Below are 22,053 nucleotides of genomic sequence, written 5' to 3'. Positions count from 1 at the left end.
TGCGTGCCCAAGTTAACGGGTTAAGGGATAGAGGATAAGCTACTTCTTTTCTTTATTAAGGAGGTTGCAAGCTAGCCCTTAAAAGGGAAGAGCCGTAAAGCCGATATTAACGTACCCTAAAAGGAGACGTAGCTCTTATCCCTTCGTCTGGCAGAAGTCACTTTTCGTATTAGGCGCTTTTGGCGCTTTTACTTAGGTTAGCATACTGCAGGCACCCTAGCTAGCGCGATTTTATTAGCAAGCCCCACCAAAACACCTAATATATATTATTTTTGAGGAAGTTAAGTAAAAAGTTATAATATATAACGTCACGGTTGTACGTTTCTACCTTTCCTCCATTAACTAGCTACTAATTATATAGGAAAATCCTCTATTAGAGTCCTCCCCTAAAGTGTTACTGCCTATATACTTTATACGCGTTCTTAACGTTAATAAAGATAAGCTAGTAGAGGAACAGCTTAAGGTTATAAGGAAAGACGTGTTATATATATTAAATAAGATGGGTTAGGTATTATAGGTAGTTAAACGGTTTAACTAGCGATTGTTTAGTATAGAGGCCCGACTAGAGGCGGTAGAGGAGGGCTTAAAGGAGGCTAAAAAAGACGCTGCGGTAAAGGCTTAATTAGCTTTAGAGTCTTAATATTAGAGGCTTAAGGAAGTAGAGAATTAAAAATAGTTACCTAATTATTGCCTGCTAAGTGAAAGTTGTTAAAGTACTAAAGGTATAGAGGAAGCCTATAAACCTCGCATTTATATACTATTTGCCTTATCTTCGCTATAAGCTTCTTTACCTCCTTCTATCTATATATTTAGCATCTTAGTGAGCCCTTATAGCTATGCTTCTTTATAAAGCCTTTAATACAGTAATAAGTTCGCGTTTTACACCGTTAAATCGCAGGTAGTGGGGTTTTGGCAGTAACGTAGGTAGTCTTTTAATTTATTCTAATATTTCTATAACTAGGCCTAATACCAGGTTGATATTACCTATATTTTAGTAAGGAGTTTAAATAAAGAAGGCGCTTAGTATCTCGCTTATTTATGCCTATCTACTATCTACCTATAATAATGAGGTTCTATACTAATTGTATATAGAAGCAGCGGTAAGTTTAAAGGAAGGGCTTACTTAATATCTAGAAGATCTTCTTGCTAATAATATAGGCGTTAATTATAGCTATATTAAGCGCCTAGAAGAATAAGGGTATCTAGATGTATATAGTGGTGATTTAGGTAGCATAGTAGCTTTAAAGTTAATTGTGGATATTAACGCCGCCTATTTAGTTATTGTAGTCAATAGAAAGCCTAGGAAGCGTTAACTTCTTAATTAGATTATTACCCTAAATATTAGCTACTAGCTTCTTAAGGAAGAATTTATATACTTACGGTTAATGCTAATTAACTTTATTAATATCCTTATTGCTATATAAGTAAACTATTATTAAAAACCGTACTAAATTCTTATTCTGCTATACAATTAAAAGCACTGAATTAACTACGTTAATAACTACTCCTATAATAAAGTTAAACGGTAGCCTTTCCTTCCTTTTATTAGCCCTTTTATACACCTTTAGATAGTCCTTTAAGTTTAATTAAACTATGCTAGCTATAGCAATTCTAAGTTATTAAAGCACCTAGAGCAACAGAATATTTATAAAGTAGTTGTCTAAAAATAGGTAAAATCGACGAGCCTAAAGAGGAAGTTATTAGGTAAGGTAGAGGACGCATTTAGAGGTATTTAAGAGAATAATATCTTAATAATCTGTTTAAGGAGGAAGCCTAAAAAAGTAGCTAGGTAAGGTAAATATAAAGCTATAGTAATATCTATATTAATAAAGGCTTATTATCTTAAAGCCCTTAAATACTAGCTTACTAGGCAATTTAATTATAGCTATAAATTATCTAGTAAACCTTACTATTATCTTATTAAAGCTAACTATAGATTTAGGTATAACGTACTTTCTAACGCCTCGCTTAAAGGAGTTATTAATAGCTTAATTTTCTTAAAGACTTAACGTTTAACGCCCTCTGGTGGAGGTAATAAGATATAAAAAAAGCGCTTAAGTTACTCCTATCTTTTTTAGCCTATAAATAAGCTAATTAAGTATCTAGGATATTTAGGATCTATAGCCTAAAGATCTTAAACCTAAGTGCCTTTAAAGACGCCTATATAGATAATAAGCCCTACCTAAATTATTAATTTACTAGTAGAGGTCTCCTTCTATATCCGTAATTATTTACCCGCATATTATCCTAATTAGTAATATCCGCTAGTATTCTAAGAGGCTGTATATAGGTTTATATTAATCGCGAGCTTCTTAAATATACTAATACTAAAGAATAGTAAAAATACTTAAATTAGCAGGTCCTATTTAGATTTACACCCACTAGACGCTATACTAATTTAATTTGCTAGTATATAGTAAGTAGAGCGCTTACTATCCTCATTTTAATCAGGAAGGTTATTAAATTTAATATCCGCGTTAATACCGCTAATAGGCTCACTAGCACGCTGTGACGGCGCTGGAGCGCGTCACCTAGTCAGGGGTTCGCTTAAGACTTGGCGTGTGTATATAGACGTGGCCTCACCACCTTCTCTTGCTCCTTAGCTTAATATCTTCGTAATACAGCATTCGTTCGCTTGATCTTGCAAGCATTCGTTCAAGTCTCTGTCGAGACATTTGTTCGATGGTTCGAGCCGTCACACACGCTAAGCGGCGAATATTAACTTATCTAGAAGGTTAATAACCTTAAGATCTAGTTTAGGAATAGCGGCTATAGGCTCCTATAAAGTAGGAACAGTAGGAAGGCCTATTCTTATAACTTCTTCAGCTAACAGCTCTAGTAGTTTAGTCTTATCTACCTTATCTACCTTATCCTTAGCAGTCTCGCCACGGGGCTTAAAAACGGCTCGTAATTTATCCTTAATATTTTCTATTTAGCTGCTTAGCTAAGCCTCCATAATATCCTTACTTAGCACCGCCGCCTACTATATAGCTGCTAAAGCCTCTAAAGGCTATATAACTACTACTAATAAGTTATTATGTGTATACTGCATCGCTTAGAAGGATTATAAATAGGACTCCTAGGCATAAGGTGCCTTTAGAGGCTTTAGAGGCCTTAAAGGCTTTAAAGCTAAAGACGTATAACGTTTCTAAGTGGCATAAGGACAATATTTTACTAACAATTTAAGGGCTAAATAGACGGCAAATAATATTGGAGCTTTTCAATTAACTACACCAAATATCATATAAGCTTCCTAGCCACGTCGCTACTATTTACCGCAATATTCAAGCGTTAAAGACGTCAATGAAGCGCCAGCACCCCTGCTGCTAAGCAACCGCATTAACCAGAGGCTTCAACACTAAGCTCTAGACGGTATAGAGCCTCTAGATTGGCTTATAAGGCGTGCATATACGAAAAGTGCAAGAAAACTTGCCACACAAAGGGATAGTGGTTAGTTTATAGCTATATTACCGCTTTAACGGACCTTTATTAGATATAGAAAGCAATAAAAATAAATAGCCCATTAGCATTTTGTTGGGGTGCCAAGATCCTGGAGGCCTCCTGACAGGATTTTGATTTTCCTGGAGGTCCTAATCGTCCTGACAGGCTCCTGGCAGGCTCCTGGCAGGCTCCTGGCAGGATTTTGATTTTCCTAATCGTCCTGATAGGCTCCTGCCAGGATCTTTAATTTTCCTGATCGTCCTGTTAGGTCCTAATAGGAAACTAGTATTTCCTAATCGTCCTGACAGGCTCCTGACAGGAAACTAGTAACGTAGCTGACCAGGAAGCGAGCCACCCCACGTAGCGAGCTATATAAGAATATTCCTACCATTTTTAATTTCATAGCAAATTACACCAAAATCAAAAAGCCTTAGCATATTACACGATGCCAAATCAATCCTTACCCTCTCGCGAAGCCGAGACTACTATATAAAATATTATAACGTATTCCACCATCGAGCCGGCAGAACCATCGAGCCGGCAAGTCCATTTCCCCATTAAAAATTATAAAAATCACAATATAATCTCTTAACAACCACTTAATAATAAATTCTAATAATTTAGATTTAGACTTTTATATACACTCTACAGCTTCTATTAAAGTTGCATAGTAAATAGTTTAGTAGTTTTTAAGGTATTAAAATTTGGGGGCCAAAATATAGCCAAATTACTATATCTTAAAAACTACTAAACTATTTACTATATAACTTTAATAGAAGCTATAGAGTGTATATAAAAGTCTAAATCTAAATTATTAGAATTTATTATTAAGTGGTTGTTAAGATATTATATTGTGATTTTTATAATTTTTGGTGGGGAAATGGACTTGCCGGCTCGATAGTTCTGCCGGCTCGATGGTGGAATACGTTACAAGATCTTTCTTCTGGTGTTGAGCTGTCGATTTGCAAGGCCTCTAGCGCCCATGGAGCACCCAGATCTACCGTTGGATATCGTCTTGCTGGCCGTCTTTTACAACACGAAGCTCATCTAGGTTTATTACATCCTTTACAAGAACAGCAAATTATCAAATGGATCCATGAATGTTAATCCTAGGGCCTTCCGTTAAAGGTTAATATGCTCTTAGAAATGGCTTATTCCCTTTTAGGAAATGGCTAAACCGTAGGCAAGTATTAGGGGTAGAGATTTGTTTAACGCCACGGTCTTAGTACTATATTAAGTTGTTAGCTCGACTGTTAAAGAGCTTAGAATGATAATCTAGTAATTATATATAATTGGTTTACGTTCTTTTATACCATTTATAAGCGATATTAAGTTAAGCATTTAAAATTTATTAGCAACTTTAACGAGAAGGGGGTAATACTAGGCCTTACAGCGGTAGCCCGGGTAATCGTGTCGGGTAAGACGTATAGGGAGAGGTTAAAAAATCAAACAGTTATACAGCCAGGCTCTTATAAGTCAGTATCTATTATTAAAACAATTTACGCTAACGGCTCTCTACTACCCGCCTTCTTAATTTAGAAGGCGCAAACCCACCTAAAAGGATAGTATTAAATTACTAAGCAAAATAAGGGCCTTCGCGGATATACGTACGCTACCTCCCCTAGTGGGTGGATAGACAGCTCTTTAGGCCTATATTATATTAAACATTATAATAAATATACGAGATACCTTATGGAAGATTCCGACGGTAAAATATAGCAATATCGCCTGCTTTTAATAGATAATTATTTAAGCCACCTTACCTAGTAATTTGTTAAGTATGCGCTTATATATAAGATTATCCTAGTTACTTTACCACCTTATTTAACTTATAAGCTCTAACTACTAGATGTGGGTTATTTTGGGCCACTCTCTCACTACTATAGAAAGTAAGTAGATAACTTCTGTCAATATGGCTACTTAGGCGTTAATAAGGAATATTTTTTAAAGCTCTACCCAAAGGCGCGCATATAGGCATTTACCCCCGATACAATTAGCAACGCCTAAAAAGCTATAGGCCTTCTACCTTATAATCCTACTACTGTCTTAAAGACTCTTACCTATACGGAGCCTTCTAAAAGCCAGGATAAAGAGGAATTAAATACACCTACTACTTTACGCACTCTAAAGACGCCAAGAACTATAAGGGAAATTAAATCTCTATACAATTAAATTAATGAATTAACGACCACACGACTTAACGGCCTGCTTAAGACTCCGACTCGGCAATATCTTAAAAAGCTTTTTAAAGCTTTAATAGGCTTTGCGACTAACTCCTATATCTAAAGGGAAGAAAATAAGAAATATTAAAGCTTTTGCATTAATAAGAAGTTAAGCAGGCGACTGCTTAGTAAGGGCAGAGTCCTTAGTTAGGAGGACGTCGATTAATTAAAATCTGAAGATCTATAGAAGCAGGAGGCCTCCGCGCAAAAGTTAACTTAAAGGGAGTATAAGGAAGGAACGACTCTACCAGAGCTTAACGTTGCTACGTTAAGCAGAGCCGTCTAAACCCTAGTAAGTATAATTAAGATTAGGCTCACCTTTCTTATATATTTAGGTGTAATCCGCAGCCTGCAAATAAGTGGATCAATGGGTCGTTGATCTGGAAGGGGACGTCGCAGGAATATGGTAGTCCGCCCGTGCGATTAGTCGGCGCGCGGGTCTCTATCACCACCAAAACGTAGATAAATTATTTAAGCAATATTACAATCGAAATAGTGGTATAAAAGCTTCAATTTGGCCTATTTGGAATATATATAAGCTCGTTGTTTGATTTATTATAAATGATCAAATATCACCTGTATGTGGCTCGCTACGTGGGGTGGCTCGCTTCCTGGTCAGCTACGTTATTTTCCTGATCGTCCTGTCAGGTTCCTGGCAGGATACCCTAAGCGACACCCTCCCCCCCCCCCCCAAAGCGACACCTATGCACATACCCCTCAAGCAACACCCCCCCAATGCGACACCCCCCCTAATGCGACATCTTAGGTGCGCGCGGCGCGACATAGTGCTATTAGGCGCGAACACACAGTGCTATCGGGTCCCCGCTATATTCCCGATAGCCTACACGTGCCCTGCCAAGTTACCCCCTTTGTAGCCACCTTATTTTTTACCCTTCCTTACATCCTCCCTACCTTAGGAAACACTAGAACGGCAGCCAGTAGACGACCGTCACCGTCACCAGACGACCGTTGCCAGAACCTGACGACCGTTATCAGAACTAGACGACGACCGTTACCAGAACTAGACGACGACCTTTCGAACAACCAGCCAGCGAATACCACGAACGATTCGATCGATCAAATTTGATATTGGCCCATCACCGAATCGAATCAAGGCCTCCTAGGGAGGCCCCCTAGACGACCACCGTTCGAATGTACAGCTAGCGAACGGCCATAGAGAACGATCTGGATCAATTAGAGCCTTCAATCGGGCCGACCCCTCCCCCGAATTGAATTAGATACTGACATAGGCAGGCAGGCAGGTAGGCAGGTAGGTAGGCAGGCAGGTAGGAGAGGACCGTCGCCAGAACCGGACGATCGATTCAATCGATCGAATCGAATCGAACCAGAGCCTCGATATCAGCCTGTTACTGAATGAGGCACCCCAGACGACCACCGTTCAAACGTACAGCCAGCGAACGCCCATAGAAAACGATTCGAATCAATACAATTAATCGCAATCGAATCAAGCAGATCCTTCGATCGGGCCGACCTCTCCCCCGAATTACGGATACAGACAGGTAGGCATAGACAGGTAGGCACGACAGGCAGGCACAGGCAGGCACAGGCAGGCTCGGACAGGTAGGACAGGCAGGCAGGCAGGCAGGCAGGCACTAGGCCTAGTTAGGAAATCAGCACACGGCCGGCGGATCATCGGGAACATCGCCAATCGACGATTTGGAGCCTCCGCGAGAGGCTCCTCAGTCGATCGCCCGACGCCCGAGCGATCGTAGAGCTCCTATGACAGACACAGGCGGTAGGCAGATTGGATTATTTAGATCGTATATAATTAAAATAATTTTGTATTTTTTGACTAGCTGTAAATACTAGAGTGTTAATATACCCTATTTTTAAATCTAGAATTTTTATTGTTGTCCTGATGGTCCTAATGGTCCTGATGGTCCTGATGGTCCTGATGGTCCTGGAGGTCCTGGAGGTCCTGGAGGTCCTGGTGGTCCTGGTGGTCCGGGCGACCTCCTGACAGGTTCCTGACAGGATGCCGAGTGTGAGTGTCTCCTGGAGCTCCTGACAGCCCTGACAGGAGCTGTCAGGAGCTGTCAGTACTGTCAGGAGGCACAAACATTTTGCTGATGCCACCTGTTTCCGTGGGAGGATAGCATTAGGGAGTACCTAAAGACGCTATAGCGGAGGGACGTATAGCGTAAGAAAGAGTAGTTTGCTAATACGGGCAGAGACACCCTTCTTAATAGCTATACTAAGGACGAGTTCTAGAGCGTCTGCTGTAAGCTCTAGGCTAGGGGCGCCGCCTTATCCCTAGAGTGCTACTTCCGCACGCTTATTAATATCCTATTAGGCTACTATATGCTTACCTACGGCGGCGATAAACGCTCTACCAAGATCTTAGATCTATTTACCTTTAAGTTTAAGGGTAAAGGCCCTACGCGCTATATACCCTTAATATTTACTATATATATAGGTAAGCAGAACTAGTACGGCTGCCTTAAAACTATTAGGGCCCTACGGAATAGAAAGCCGCTTATTTATATACTTAGCGGGCTAGCTTTTTATCTTCTATACTGCTAGGATCTTAATACGGAGCTATTCCCAGACTTTAATAGGCGCTTAGTATAGTATAATATACGCCTAATTAAGAGCAGTAGGGATTGCGAGGCGGCCCTCTTATATAACTTACAGCGAGATTAGGTCGTAAAGGCCTTTTAGTATATTAGTGTCTTTTTAGAGAAAAAGACGTATATTAGGCGAAGCGCTAGCGCTAAGACGGTGGAGTTAAAGGGGGTTAGTAAGGACTAGATTTGGTGCACTAGGAGGTAAAACTAAAAGTAAATAGTAGGCTATTACTTAAACTCTCTCCCGTAAGAGTTTATAAGGTTAATAGTAGAATACCCCTTATAGATAGGCTACTTTAAAATCCGCTATACGGGTATTACGCTGCCTAATATACTACTATTAATAATATAGCCTAAATTAGATAAGTAGAAGGTATTATAGCACTGGCAGAACTTAGCAGAACTTAGTAGAACTACGTACCGGCAAGTTGCCACAGATTGCTGCATATTGCGATTACGTGACGCGAAGATCTTATAAAACATTAAACGGCGCTGCTCTTCTTCTCCTTTCCTTTCCCTAGCTTTAGATTCTCATTTATAGACAATTCAATTGTATAGGCTTACGCGACCCTTTTGCTGTACTTATATCTTAATTAACTAAGTCGCTAATATTATCTAAAGCTCTCTCTACTCTTTCTTCCTAAGAAGGAACTTAAATATATCTATAAGAACATAGAATAGGACCCTAAAGGTATTACTAGGACCACAAGGATAGGACCTAAAAGAAAAGAATAGAACCTTAAGGAAAGGACTTATAAAATACGCATAGACCAAAACCCCTAAAGAAATTACCTAGAATTACCTAATACCCCTACCACTATACCACGAACCACAGTAGCAGGTAAAGCAGCTGTAGGACCCTTAAATACTTTAGACGAAGAAATAATTAACGTTTTAACCCCCTAGGCGGAGCTTGTGGCTGCTAATGCCAAAATTAAATAACTGCGAGAGCTGCTTAAAGCTAGAGATACCCCTATATCTAATAATAAGTCATTATTAGATAACTAAAGACTTGCTATAGTCCTTTAGGCCCTATTCTAGTGCCTTAGTAGATCTACTAAGACCTATATAGCACTAAAGCAGTCGGTAAAGGTTATGGATCCCCCGCTACTTATAGACGGAACCGACCCTATATTTAATAATTAGAAGCTTTAATTATAGGATAAGCTTAAAGTTAATGTAGACTACTTCCCTAACGCCCGAGCTAGAATAGCCTATATTTTCGGCCGTACTAGTGGAGATACCTAGACGCATTTACGCCCATAATATACTAAAGACTTAGCAGACCCCTTTATCTCTAAAGAAGAAATAATTAAATACTTATCTTCTATTTATAAAGACCCTTTTAAAGTATAGAACGCCTACCTTAGCTATAAAAGCTTAAATATAAAAACAACGGAGACCTTTTTAGCTTTCTAAACCCGCTTTTTATACCTAGCCGGATAGGCCTAGATCCCCCAGGAAGACCTACTACTAAACCTTTTTAATAAGCTTACCCTAGACCTATAGCGGGCCGTATTACTAGCTTATACTACAGTATAGACGTTAAAGGAACTTATAGACTATTGCCTAGCTATTAACTAAGGCCTCTATTAAATTAAGGCACGCGCTAATTGGCTAAAAATTAAATTAAACGAGCAACTTAATTGTAAATCTATGGAAATCAAGTGGTATAAATACATGAAAGTAGACCCCTAACTCCGAAGCCTATGAGTCATTTCAAACATATCCGAGACATACGAGGTCAGTGCTGACGCTAGTGAAACAGGGCAATATGCAAGGTCCGGTAGTCGGTTACACCACCTATTATAACTATCTTGCGAATCTACCTCCGCGTTAACGGACGAAGGTAGTATAACATCCCCTTCCTTATTATAGACCTTGGAAGCCATAATATAATCTTAAGGAGAAAATAGCTAGCCTATTTAGGCTTATATCTTAACGTACGGAATAGACAGCTTATCTAGCCCAAAACTATGCCCTTAACGCCTTCCTTTATAAAAGAGATTAGTATTATAATAGAAAATCTTATACGGCTGTAGATAAACACCGTTTACTAGGCTGATGCGACGCGTAGGGACTAGGCTTTTAAGAAGGAAGTATAGCTTAATCCGTAACGGATTTATATACTACACCGCCCTTAGACTGCCTATATTATACTACCCGTACTAAAGACTTAGGAAGTTAGTAGTGGCCTAGCTAAGTCCCTAATAGAGAACTTAGGCCTACGCAGCCATAAAAAAAGGCTAGGGATATTAGACGATATACTAAACTAATAGACTAGAAGAACAACTTATGGAAAATGGAATATAAGCTAAGGAAGACTATAAACCCTATACCGTAAAATACGGCCCAACGAATATCCGTAAAGAAACCTATAGACCTCCCGCCAGTTAATATCTGCTATATTAGCGCTATAGGATTCTACCAAAACCTAGTTCAGCCTAATACCGTTGCCTTTATAACTAGCTTATACGAAATTAATTAAATAATTAAAGAGAAAGAAGCCCTAGCTTAAGAGAAAGGTAAGCTTATAAATGAGGAGCTAGTAGAATAGAAACTGCCCCGTTAATACTAGAAATTTAAAGATACCTTCTCTAAAGCAGCGTCTAATATACTCCCGCCTTACCGACCGTACAACTATAAAATTAAAATTAAGCCGGATAAGGTAGTTACCCTTAGCTATAGCCCCCTCTGATAGCAATTTACTGCCAAATTATAGGCTATAAAGTAGTATCTTATTAATAACCTAGATAAGGGCTTTATCAAGCCTAGTTAAGCCCCTTTTAACTTACCTATTCTCTTTACTAAAAAGCTAAATAGAGGACTTTGTTTCTGTATCGACTACTATAAGCTTAATAATTTAACCCTTAAAGACCGCTACCCACTGCCTTTACTTAATAAGACTTTAGCCCGAATAAGTAGAGCTAAGATCTTTATAAAGCTTAATATCCGCTAGGCTTTTTACCAAATTAGGATAGACCCTAAATTAGAAGATCTTACTATATTTTAGACCCGTTACAGAACGTATAAATATAAAGTACTACCTTTTAGACTAACTAACGGACCGGCCATATACTAACGATACATAAATAATATACTATTTAACTACCTTAATAACGTCTATATAGTATACCTGGATAATATTATAATCTACTCTAAAAATAAACTAAAATATAAAGAGTATGTCTATAAAGTCTTATAACGGCTTTAGGAAGCTAGCCTCTAAGCCAATATTAAGAAGTTAAAATTTAGTGTTAAGCGTATAAAATACTTAGGGTTTATTATTAGTATAAACGGGATTAAGGCAGACCTAGAAAAGACGGCTGTAATTAACTAATAGGTACCCCTAAGGACCGTAAAGGGGGTGTAGTTATTCTTAGGGTTCTATAACTTCTACTAACGCTTTATTAAGAACTATAGTAGGATTACCTAGCTACTAAGCCTACTTACTTACAAGTACCAGCCCTTTTACTTTAACACTATATATAGGCAGGCCTTTAACGAGCTTAAGAAACGACTAGTCTCTGCTCCTTTACTTGCCCACTTTAACCTAGAACGGCCCTTAATGCTAGAAACTGATACCTTAGATAGTGTTATAGCTGGCGTTTACTCCTAAAAGTAGATAGACGAAGAATAGCACCCTATTACTTATTATTTAAAGACGATAGTAGATGCTAAGCTAAACTACCTAATTTACGATAAAGAAATGCTAGCTATTATCTTTAGCTTTTAGCACTAGCGAGCCCAACTAGAAGGCACCCCTAAGTCTATTTAGGTAGTTTCTAATTATAAGGCCTTAGAATATTTTATAACAATAAAGGCCCTTACGGCCTAATAGGCGTGCTAGGCGGACACCCTATCTTAGTTTAACTTCCTAATTATATATAGGCCCGACGCTACTAACTATGCGGACGCTCTTATAAGGCGTAAATAGGATATAAATGACCAGATAGCTATAAAGATCTTATTATAGACCTAAGCGCTACTACGACTAGAGTACCTTAACTCTTAGATATAGGCAGAACTAAATATAGACTCTTTAGATGCCGAGATATACCCTATTAACTCTATAGAACTAGACCTTATTAATAAACTGCTATAGGCAAACCGTACGGCCCCTTCTCTATAGAAGTACCGTAAAAAGGTAAGAAATGTTTCTAGCCCATAGTCCCTTAAAAGTGGACTACTTAAGCACCGCGAATAGCTAGTGGTAATAGAGGAATAGAACTTACAGACTTAGCTTATTACCAAAGTATATGCCTAGGTCTCTATAGCCTACCTTAAAAAAAAATAAGACCTGCAGAATTATTAGCAACCGCTACTACTAGCCCGGAATAATTATAGATATTGACCGCTATATACGGAACTACAATAACTGCCATAGGTCTATAATTCTATAAGATAAAACCCTAGGACTATTAAAACCCCTCTTAATACTTAACCGCCCCTAGTAATATATCTCTATAAACTTTTATAAACTACCTCTAGACTATAATAGATATGATATGGTTATAATCCTAGTTAACCGCTTTAGCAAACGCCCGTTTTTAATTCCCTGTTATAAGAATATTGATGCTAAAGAGGCGGCCTAATTATATATCTACTACGTCTACTAAATTTACGGACTATTAGATACTATTATATCTAACCACAAGCCGTAGTTTATATTAGCCTTTTAGAATAAGTTTACCTAAATCCTAGGCATTAAGCTAAAGCTTTTTATAGCATATTACCCCTAGATAGACGGTTAAACGGAGATTATAAATTAATACTTAGACTAGAGGCTCTGGCCTTTTATTAACTACTTTTAGGATAACTAGGCTAAACTGCTACCCTTAATAGACTACGTATTACGGACGCTTTAAGTACAATGTTACGACTACTAGGAGAGGAGTCGGAGGAAGCTGGTTAGTTAATTTAAGCACGGTCCAGGATGAAGCCGATAGAGCTATATAACAAGGAATGGTAACCAAGGTTATGTGGGGTAATCTGTATAATCTATAGGATCTATATAATCCGTAACAGAGTAGACAGAGCACACATACATTACGTATAAGAAGGATTTTATAGGAGTATAGTCGTGTATTTAAGGACCCTTAGTCCCTACCTAGATAGTTCCTTCCTTATAGTAATTCTTAGAATATAATTAGAGTTAATCTATTAGGCAACCACTCCACTAGTTATTATTACGTTGTTAACTTTAATTTGCATTACCTATACACCTAGCCTATTAACGAGCCCATCGTAGTTCTTACTACTAGGTTCCGTTATACAATTACTACCTAGTTACAGTATTAAATATAGAAAGTTAAATAATATGCCACCAAAAGCAGCCACCACGACGCTATTAACAGCGGCAACTACTTTAAGGTTAGAAGGCGACACCAGTATAGCGGACACTAACTTACAGCAACCTGTAACGGTCAGACAGTTACAAGAAATAGTCAACCAGTTAATAGAAAATAATATAATGTTGGAAAATAGGATTAACGGGATAGGCGTAGCAAAGGTTAAGTTACTATTAATTAAAAGGTACTTAGGAGAGAGATTAAAGCTTAAAGGATTCCTTATATAAATGCACTTTAAGGTTACGTAAGAGGGAGCTAAGCTAGTAATACCTATAGATTAAATAGCATACGTAGGATTGTTCCTAACAGGAAGAGCACTTAAATAGTTTAAGCCTTACCTTACGGAAATCTAGGTAAACGGAATAACAACTACAAACTAAGAGGTATAGTTTATATTCTTAAGCTAGAATAAATTCGTAGAACAACTTATACAAATATTCGGAGACCTAAAGGTAGTAACTATAGCGGAAAGAAAACTCTAAGACATTACGTAACAAACCTTAGTAATTAAGTACATAACATAGTTCCAGACGTTAGTAATATAAGTTAAGTAGAATAATAGGGCGCTTATAGCACAGTATAAATAGGGACTTAAGGCTAAAGTTTAGGACGTAATTATTCTAATGGAAGATATAGATACCCTAAGGGAACTAATAGATTAAGTAATAAAGATTGATAATTGGATCTACTAAAGGGAACAAGCTAAGAGAGGTTAGGATAGAGTTTTATAGTTATATAAGACGTAGAGTACGCAACAACTAAAGCTAAGTTAGAAACTATAGTATAGCGTAGAGCTAATAAACCTAAGCGGCACTAAAGAAGCCTATAAGAAATGGAGTAAAAAACTATAGAAACCTAGAGGTTAAGGATCTAGTAATTATAGGACTAAGGAGCAAAGGCTAAACTAGGGATCTTAGTAGCAGAAGACGTTTAGGCGGACTCTATAGTAAAGTCAATAGTTTAGAGACGGAGCTTATATAAATTGCGGAAAACAAGGTTACTTTGTAAGGGATTATAAAGATAGTTAGAGTTACTATATAATAAAGGGAACTAGACCAACGGTAGAAGATATACGCGTATAGAAAAACGATAGTATACTATAAGGAATAAAGGAATGTTTAATTAGAAGTTTTGCGTTCTATTATAATAACATATACTAATTTATAAAGACGCTAAGTATGGCGTAAGCTATTGGCTATAGGAGCTAAAATCTATAGAATGTAAAGGGACTAATGAACTAGTTTATAGATCGGATATTAAGGACGATAAATTTAATACAGGCAAAACATTCCATAATAATAAGGCGATAGAGGCGGCTTACTAAGAGCACGTAGACCTCGGAGATGTTATACCAAAGGTAGAGGATAATTCCACTATAGAATAGGGAACATTAGTAGGGATCAAAACCCCACTAGATACAATGTCTATCGCTTTATAAAACGTAAGAGAAGTAGGATAGTAAACCACTTCGGCACTTAATAAAGGCAAAAGGCTAAAGGCTTAAGATTCTTATAACGAGATAAGAGATGACTAAAATTCTTAAGATAAAATAAGGTATACTTAAGGACCTATAATGGACAAAAACCGATAGAGTAGGGTAGTAGCTTAGTTTAAAAATATACGAATAAGCTTGGGATAGAGTTTCCCACAGGCACAAGATTCTTAAGATGAGATAAGTGAGATTTAAAACTCTTAAGACGAGATAAGAACACTACGGACGCCTAGTTGGACTAAGGCAAGAGCTAAACTTAAGTTAGAAGTAAGCTTAGGATTAAAGAACCTAAGGGACTAAGAATTTAGAGCGCGAATTAGGACACCTATAAGTAAGAGGTAAGAGGCTTCTTTATAAATTAGAGAATCTGTAATATAAATAGCAGTTAGGCTAGGAGATAAATATATAAACCTAGAGGACTTACTAAGGGAATATAGTGTTCGGCCTAAAGATTAAAGAATTAATACCAAGATTAAGAAGTAAGGAGACTTTAAGGATCTACTCGTAAGACGCGATATAAAGGAAACTATAGAGGAATTTAGAGTAAGAATTACCTTATAGCAAGAACAGAAACTAGATAAGAGATCTAGTATATTGGGATATATAAGGGACAGAGCGCTAGTATAAAGGATCACTAATAGGCCTAGAGTAGGCATACTAAGAGCTAAGTAGCTTACCAAACTGGAGTAAGAAGAGGATCTAGAGATTCCTACTAGGTTTAAGGAACGACATACTAAAGGCTATTACAACGTAGTAATAAAGAGATATTTCCTTATGGACGAGCCGTATATACTTAAGCAGCTGTACTAGAAGTGGTATAGGCAACGATATAATGACGAGTAGGAAAATTTCTATATATAGCTAGACGAAAAAGTTGTCTAAGACCACCCGATTACAGAAAAGGCTATAACTTATATTAAGGGAGCCTTAATTATAACGTTAAAAGATCTAGAGGAGTAATTAGAGGACTAGAGAAGCGAAAGACGAATCTTAGTACCTATAAACGAAGTCATAACGCTTAGATTAATACGAGAGCGGTTTAAACTTAAGAATAAAGACGAACTAAGAGTTGACCTAAGACACTAAGCATATTATATACTATCGTAGATAGCATGCGTAGATAATGCGTATAATATGCATAGAGCACTAAAAGATAAAAATCGGAAGTATCTAATAAGGATATATTAGATGACGGATAAGGTAAAGTACCGAAACGCTAAGTATATATATAATTGGCACCCCGTGGAAGTTTAAAAATAAGGGGACTTAATACTTTAACTAGGAAGATTCCTTACGGAAGAATGCCTAGATAGACGGCAATGGTGGGAATGTCTAAAGAACACCTATCTATAGTATATTAAAGATAAAAAGCGAACTAAGTATTGGCCTAAGTAGGACTAAGTACAAACAGGATCTAATAGCTAATAGTTAGGAAAAGCAGAGGCCTATAGGACTAGAGGGAACCAGTAGTAGAGCCTTAGACCCTTAAAGGAATTTAAGGATAATACCTAAATTTACGAGTTAAATGGCAAGATTAACAATTTAAGGCACTAATAGATAGTGGAGTAATAAGGAACCACATCTCGCTAGCAGTAGTTAGAAGAATAGGGTTACTACACAGACAGAAGGAATATCCTTACCTATTAGTAACAATTTTAGGAGATCCGATAGCCTATAGAGGAGGTATTATTAATCTTAAAACAGGACCTATTTAGCTAACTATTAAGGGGAGATAAATTAAGATGTCTTTCGATATATTACTATTAGGAAATAATAAGGCAGTACTAGAAATGCCTTAGTTATAGGAATATAATCTAAAAATTGATTGGGTTACAGGTTAGGTCAATATTAGAGATACTTAACGCCGTAAGATACGATAATAAGCCAAGTTAGTATAGTACTAAGTAGAAGCGACCTATAAAGAAATAGAAAAAGGGCTAAGCTATATACCAAAGAGATACCATAAGTATAGTAAGAAACTATAGTCACTAGAAAGTGAAAAGCTGTTAGAGTATATAGTATAGGACTATAAAATAGAATTAGAACTAAGAATAAGTCTAAGGTTCTTTCTAATCTATAAGCTTACTGAAGAAGAAGGTAAAGCACTAAAAGAGTTTATCTAAGAGAACTTATAAAAGGGATATATTAGACTATTATAGTTATTAGCGGGTTATCTAGTACTATTTATGCTAAAAAAGAATAGTAAACTAAGGCTGTATATTAACTATAGATAGTTAAATAGCATTACTAGAAAGAATAGGTATCCTTTACCCTTAATTAGCGAAATCTAAAACAGGATAGATAATGCGCAAATCTTTACAAAAATAGATCTAAGATGGGCGTACCATTAGATTAGAATTAAGGAAGGCGATAAATAGAAGGCAGCCTTTAGGTCAAAGGAAGGACTATATAAACCATTAGTTATACAATTTGGGCTTATAAACGCACTAGTAACGTTCTAGAAGCGTATTAACAACGTATTAGGAGAATACTTAGATAAATTTATTATAGTATACCTCGACGACATTATTATCTACTTAATAACTAAGGAAGAATACGGAGAATACGTTAAATAGGTCTTAAAGAGACTATAAGAAGAATAGATGCTAATAGCAATTAAGAAATGCAAGTTCTTTATAAGGAAGACCAATTTCGTTGGATTTATTATTAAACTAGGCTAACTTAGTATAAATCTAAAGAAGATTAAGGCTATAGTAAATTGGTAAGAACTAGAGAACGTTACGTAGTTAAGATTGTTTTTAGGGTTTTGCAATTACTATAAAAGGTTTATAGCGCAATAGTTAAAGGGTATTAAGCCATTTACGTGGTTAACGAAGAAAGAAGAACTATAGGTATAGGGAGAGGAACAAAAGGAACTTTTTAAGAAAGTTAAAGAGTTGTTTACCTAGGAGCTAGTTCTTAAGATCTATTAACTAGGACTAAAAACGGTTATAGAAACGGATGCATTAGACTATATACTAGGGGCGTACTTTATATAGAAATATTAAGATAGATAGCACCTAGTGGCATATTACAGTTAAAAGATAACACTATTAAAGTTAAACTATAACATCTATAACAAGGAGTTATTAGGTATAGTTACAGCATTAAAGAAATAAAGAGCATTCTTATAAGGCATAGAAAAACTATTTATAGTTAAAATAGATTATAAGAACCTAATAGAATTCCTAATGATAAAGGAACTTAACTAAAGATAGGTTAGATAGGCAGAGATACTTGCAGAATACTATTTTAAGATTTAATATACTAAGGGCATAAATAACATATAAGCAGATACTTTAAGCCGTAAAGCTAAACTGCAAAATAATAAGAAGCCATTAGGGGCTTTACTACGAAAGGATATAGACGGATTAATTAGGTATAATTATTTAAAAATTATAGCAACTTAAGAAGAACTAGATAGAGTTTACAAGTTACTAAAAAGCTTTTAGGTATAAAGAATTCTAGAAGCATAACTAAAAGATCTATAGATGGATATATACAAAAACTAAGAAATAAAGTACATCCTAAGAAGCATAGCAGAACAATTTATAAAAGAATTCTATAAGGGATTAACTTAAGGACATAATAGAGCCACAGGCTTAGTATTAAGACTCTAAAAGGAGTATATTATTAATAGAATCTAAAAACTAGCGCAAAAAGTTATAAGAGAATATCTAGATTGCTAAAGAAATAAATTAATAAGGTATAAGCTATACGGAGGGCTATAACCTATTAAGACACTAGAGAAACTATAAGAGGTTATATTATAGGACTTTATTATTAAGTTACTAAAGTTAAGAGATCCTATTACCGGACAAGATTATAACGCGATCTTAGTAATAGTAGATAAGCTTATAAAGTGGGGATACTTTATAGTATATATAGAAGAAATCTTAGCGGAAGATATTACTAGAATCTATATTAAAGAAGTGTTTATAAGATATAGAGCACTAAGTAAGATTATATCGGATAGAGATCTAAGATTCGTAGTAGCATTCTAGGAAGTATTCTTAGCGGAGTAAGGAGTTTAAGCAGTAACTTCTACCGCATATTATCTACAGATAGACGGTTAAACGGAAAGACTAAATTAGACACTAAAGCAGTATCTAAAATACTATATTAATCACGTATAGAACAATTAGGTATCGCTATTACTAGTTATACAGTTTATATACAATATAACACCTTAAGAAGGAATAGGCATATTACTATTTAAGGCAAATTATAGATATAAGCCAAGAACATTATTATTACTATAATAAATAAAGAAAACGAGTAGTACAGCTAAAGAAAGAATAAAGACGTTAATAAATCTTTATGCAGACCTTATAGAATTAGTAAAGAAAGTATAAGAGAGAATAAAAAGGTACTATAATACTAAGAGATCTAAGGGACTAGATCTTAAGGAGGGAGATAAAGTATAGCTACTACATAAAAACTTTAAGAGTCGATAACTAAGTAAGAAGTTAGACTATATTAGACTAGGACCTTTTAAAATTAAATAAAGAATTTCACTAGTTACATTTAAGTTAAACCTACTAGCTAAAATAAAGATCTACCCTATACAGTATATCGTAATACTAGAGCTAGTATACAGGAATATTAAGCCACTGGCCTATAAAGCAGACATATATAAAGGATAGAAAGAAAACAAATAGTAAGTTTTAAAGATTATTAATTATAAGGACACTAACAATAAAATATAGTACGAGGTTAAGTAGATAGGCTACACTAAGACTACCTAGGAGCTATTAGAGAATTTAAAGAATGCTATAGGAAAGGTATAGGAGTATCGGAAGAAATTAGGTTAAGTAGCATTAATAAAGAAGGATCGCTAAAGAATAAGTCACCTAAGGGGGATCTAAGAAAAGTAGTTGCTAAGTTACTTAGATCTGTTTCCTTCTCTATTAAAGGAGAATCTGTTCTTTTATTACTAAGTTCCTATAAACCCTATTTTATAAGTTTCTACTCCTTAAAATAGACCTTCTTACGCACCTTCTTAAGACGGATTAACTAAGTAGACGCCGTAAGACAAGACTTAAGGGCCCGTTGCTAAGTATTAGCAGCCTCCCGTTTAGCGTCCTAAGAACGGCGCAATTTAGCAAAAGTAATAGATAGTTTATTATCTAGCCGCGTAGTAATAGATTAAATATAAGACCCTAAGACAAATTAACTAAGAAACTAGACGACTATTAAGAGTAATAGGTTATAAATATTTAGCATTAGAGACGGAGCGAACGTCATAGGACGAACGAATATTCGCTTTAGTGCACTTTAAGTAAAAGGACGGTTGTTATAAAGATAGACTTGCTAACATAATATAGACCAGTCCCTCTTTTAAACAACGAGAATATAGAGATAGTATAATCTCGCTAAGAGACAATATTACAGTAATAGTGCAAATACGACGAGCAGTTAAGAAAGAAGAAATTGCTTTAGGTATAATAAGCAATAATATTAACCAAATTAATTAGACGGACATTATACCTTTAGTAAATAACTTAAAGATATTAGGAATCTTTAAGGACGAAGATAAAGAGGAGGGAGATAGTATTACGGACGCTTTAAGTACAATATTATAACTACTAGGAGAGGAGTTAAAGGAAGCTAGTTAATTAATTTAAGCACAGTCTAGGATAGAGCCGATAGAGCTATATAACAAGGAATAGTAACTAAAGTCACGTGGGGTAATCTATATAATTTGTAGGATCTATATAATCCGTAATAGAGTAGATAAAGTATATATACATTACGTATAAGAAGGATTTTATAGGAGTACAGTTATATATTTAAGGACCCTTAGTCCCTACCTAAATAGTTCCTTCCTTATAGTGATTCTTAGAATATAATTAGAGTTAATCTATTAGGCAACAACTCTACCAGTTATTATTACATTATTAACTTTAATTTGCATCACCTATATACCTAGCCCATTAACGAGCCCATTGTAGTTCTTGCTACTAGGTTCCGTTACACTACGCCTAAGCTATCCTACCCTATAACTCTACCGGATTTACCCCTATTTAACTAGAAATAGGGTACCTACCCCGTATAAGCTTTAACTAGAAAAGACTAAAAGAGCCCCAAACTATACGCGAAAAACTATCTTATAAAAAAGCCTAGTAGTACGCTAAGCGCTTAAAAAAAGCCTAGAAAGTAGCCTATACAAACCTAAAAAAGGCTTAAAAATTAATAAAATAGTAGGCAAATAAGTATAGGCGCGAGCCTAACTTTACTATAGGCGATATGGTCTAGATTATAATAAAGAACTAGAAGATAAAATAGCCTAGCCATAAGCTAGACTATAAGATAGTAGGACCGTATAAGATTCTTAATAAAGTAGGCAACTTATATAAGGTTAAGCTCCCAGACTTAATTAAAGTTTATCCTATTTTCTTACTAGATAAGCTATGGAAAGCTATAAATAACCTACTACCTAGATAAAAGAATAAGCCTCCCCTGCCAATTTAAGTTAACGATAATAATAAATAGGAAATTAAAGAAATACTAGCCTATAAACTTGTAAAGGGAACGTTAAAGTATTATATTAGTTGGAAAGGATATAACCTAAACCTTACTTAATACCCTATATAGAACTTTATAGGTAGCCCCTATAAGCTTTAGGAGTTTTATAGCCGTTACCCTAATAAACCTAGACCGCTAAAGTACCTAGATAAGTAGATAAAATACTAGTATAATAAAGACGATAAGCTACTAGAAGAATATAAGAATAAAAACGCCCTAGAAATTTCTTAGTTATATAAGGTATTAAAATATCCAGGAACTTTAACCGGCGGTTAAAGTTATCTAATTAGTTAGATTCTCTTACTAAGACTTTTAGCGGCAAAGCCTAAGGGCAGGCTTTTTTAGAGGGGGGGGTAATATTATAGCACTGGTAGAACTTAGCAGAACTTGGCAGAACTACGCACCGGCAAGTTGCCATAGATTGCCGCATA

General features: G+C 36.0%; 1 protein-coding gene across 1 annotated transcript; it reads left to right on the top strand.

The window, feature by feature from the left end:
• Window positions 1-4,791: 4,791 nt before the first annotated feature.
• On the top strand, window positions 4,792-4,980 carry K441DRAFT_573043 (uncharacterized protein; the record flags this gene model as incomplete). Its single annotated transcript, XM_067644042.1, has 1 exon — window positions 4,792-4,980. A coding segment is annotated over one exon (189 nt), but the record flags the coding sequence as incomplete, so codon positions are not given.
• Between the last annotated feature and the right edge of the window lie 17,073 nt (window positions 4,981-22,053).

This window comes from Cenococcum geophilum (assembly GCF_001692895.1).
Source record: "Cenococcum geophilum 1.58 unplaced genomic scaffold K441scaffold_36, whole genome shotgun sequence".
In the NCBI taxonomy this organism is placed as follows: Eukaryota; Fungi; Ascomycota; class Dothideomycetes; order Gloniales; family Gloniaceae; genus Cenococcum; species Cenococcum geophilum.
Note: the sequence above shows the minus strand (reverse complement) of the source record. Positions and strands in the feature narration are given on the sequence as shown.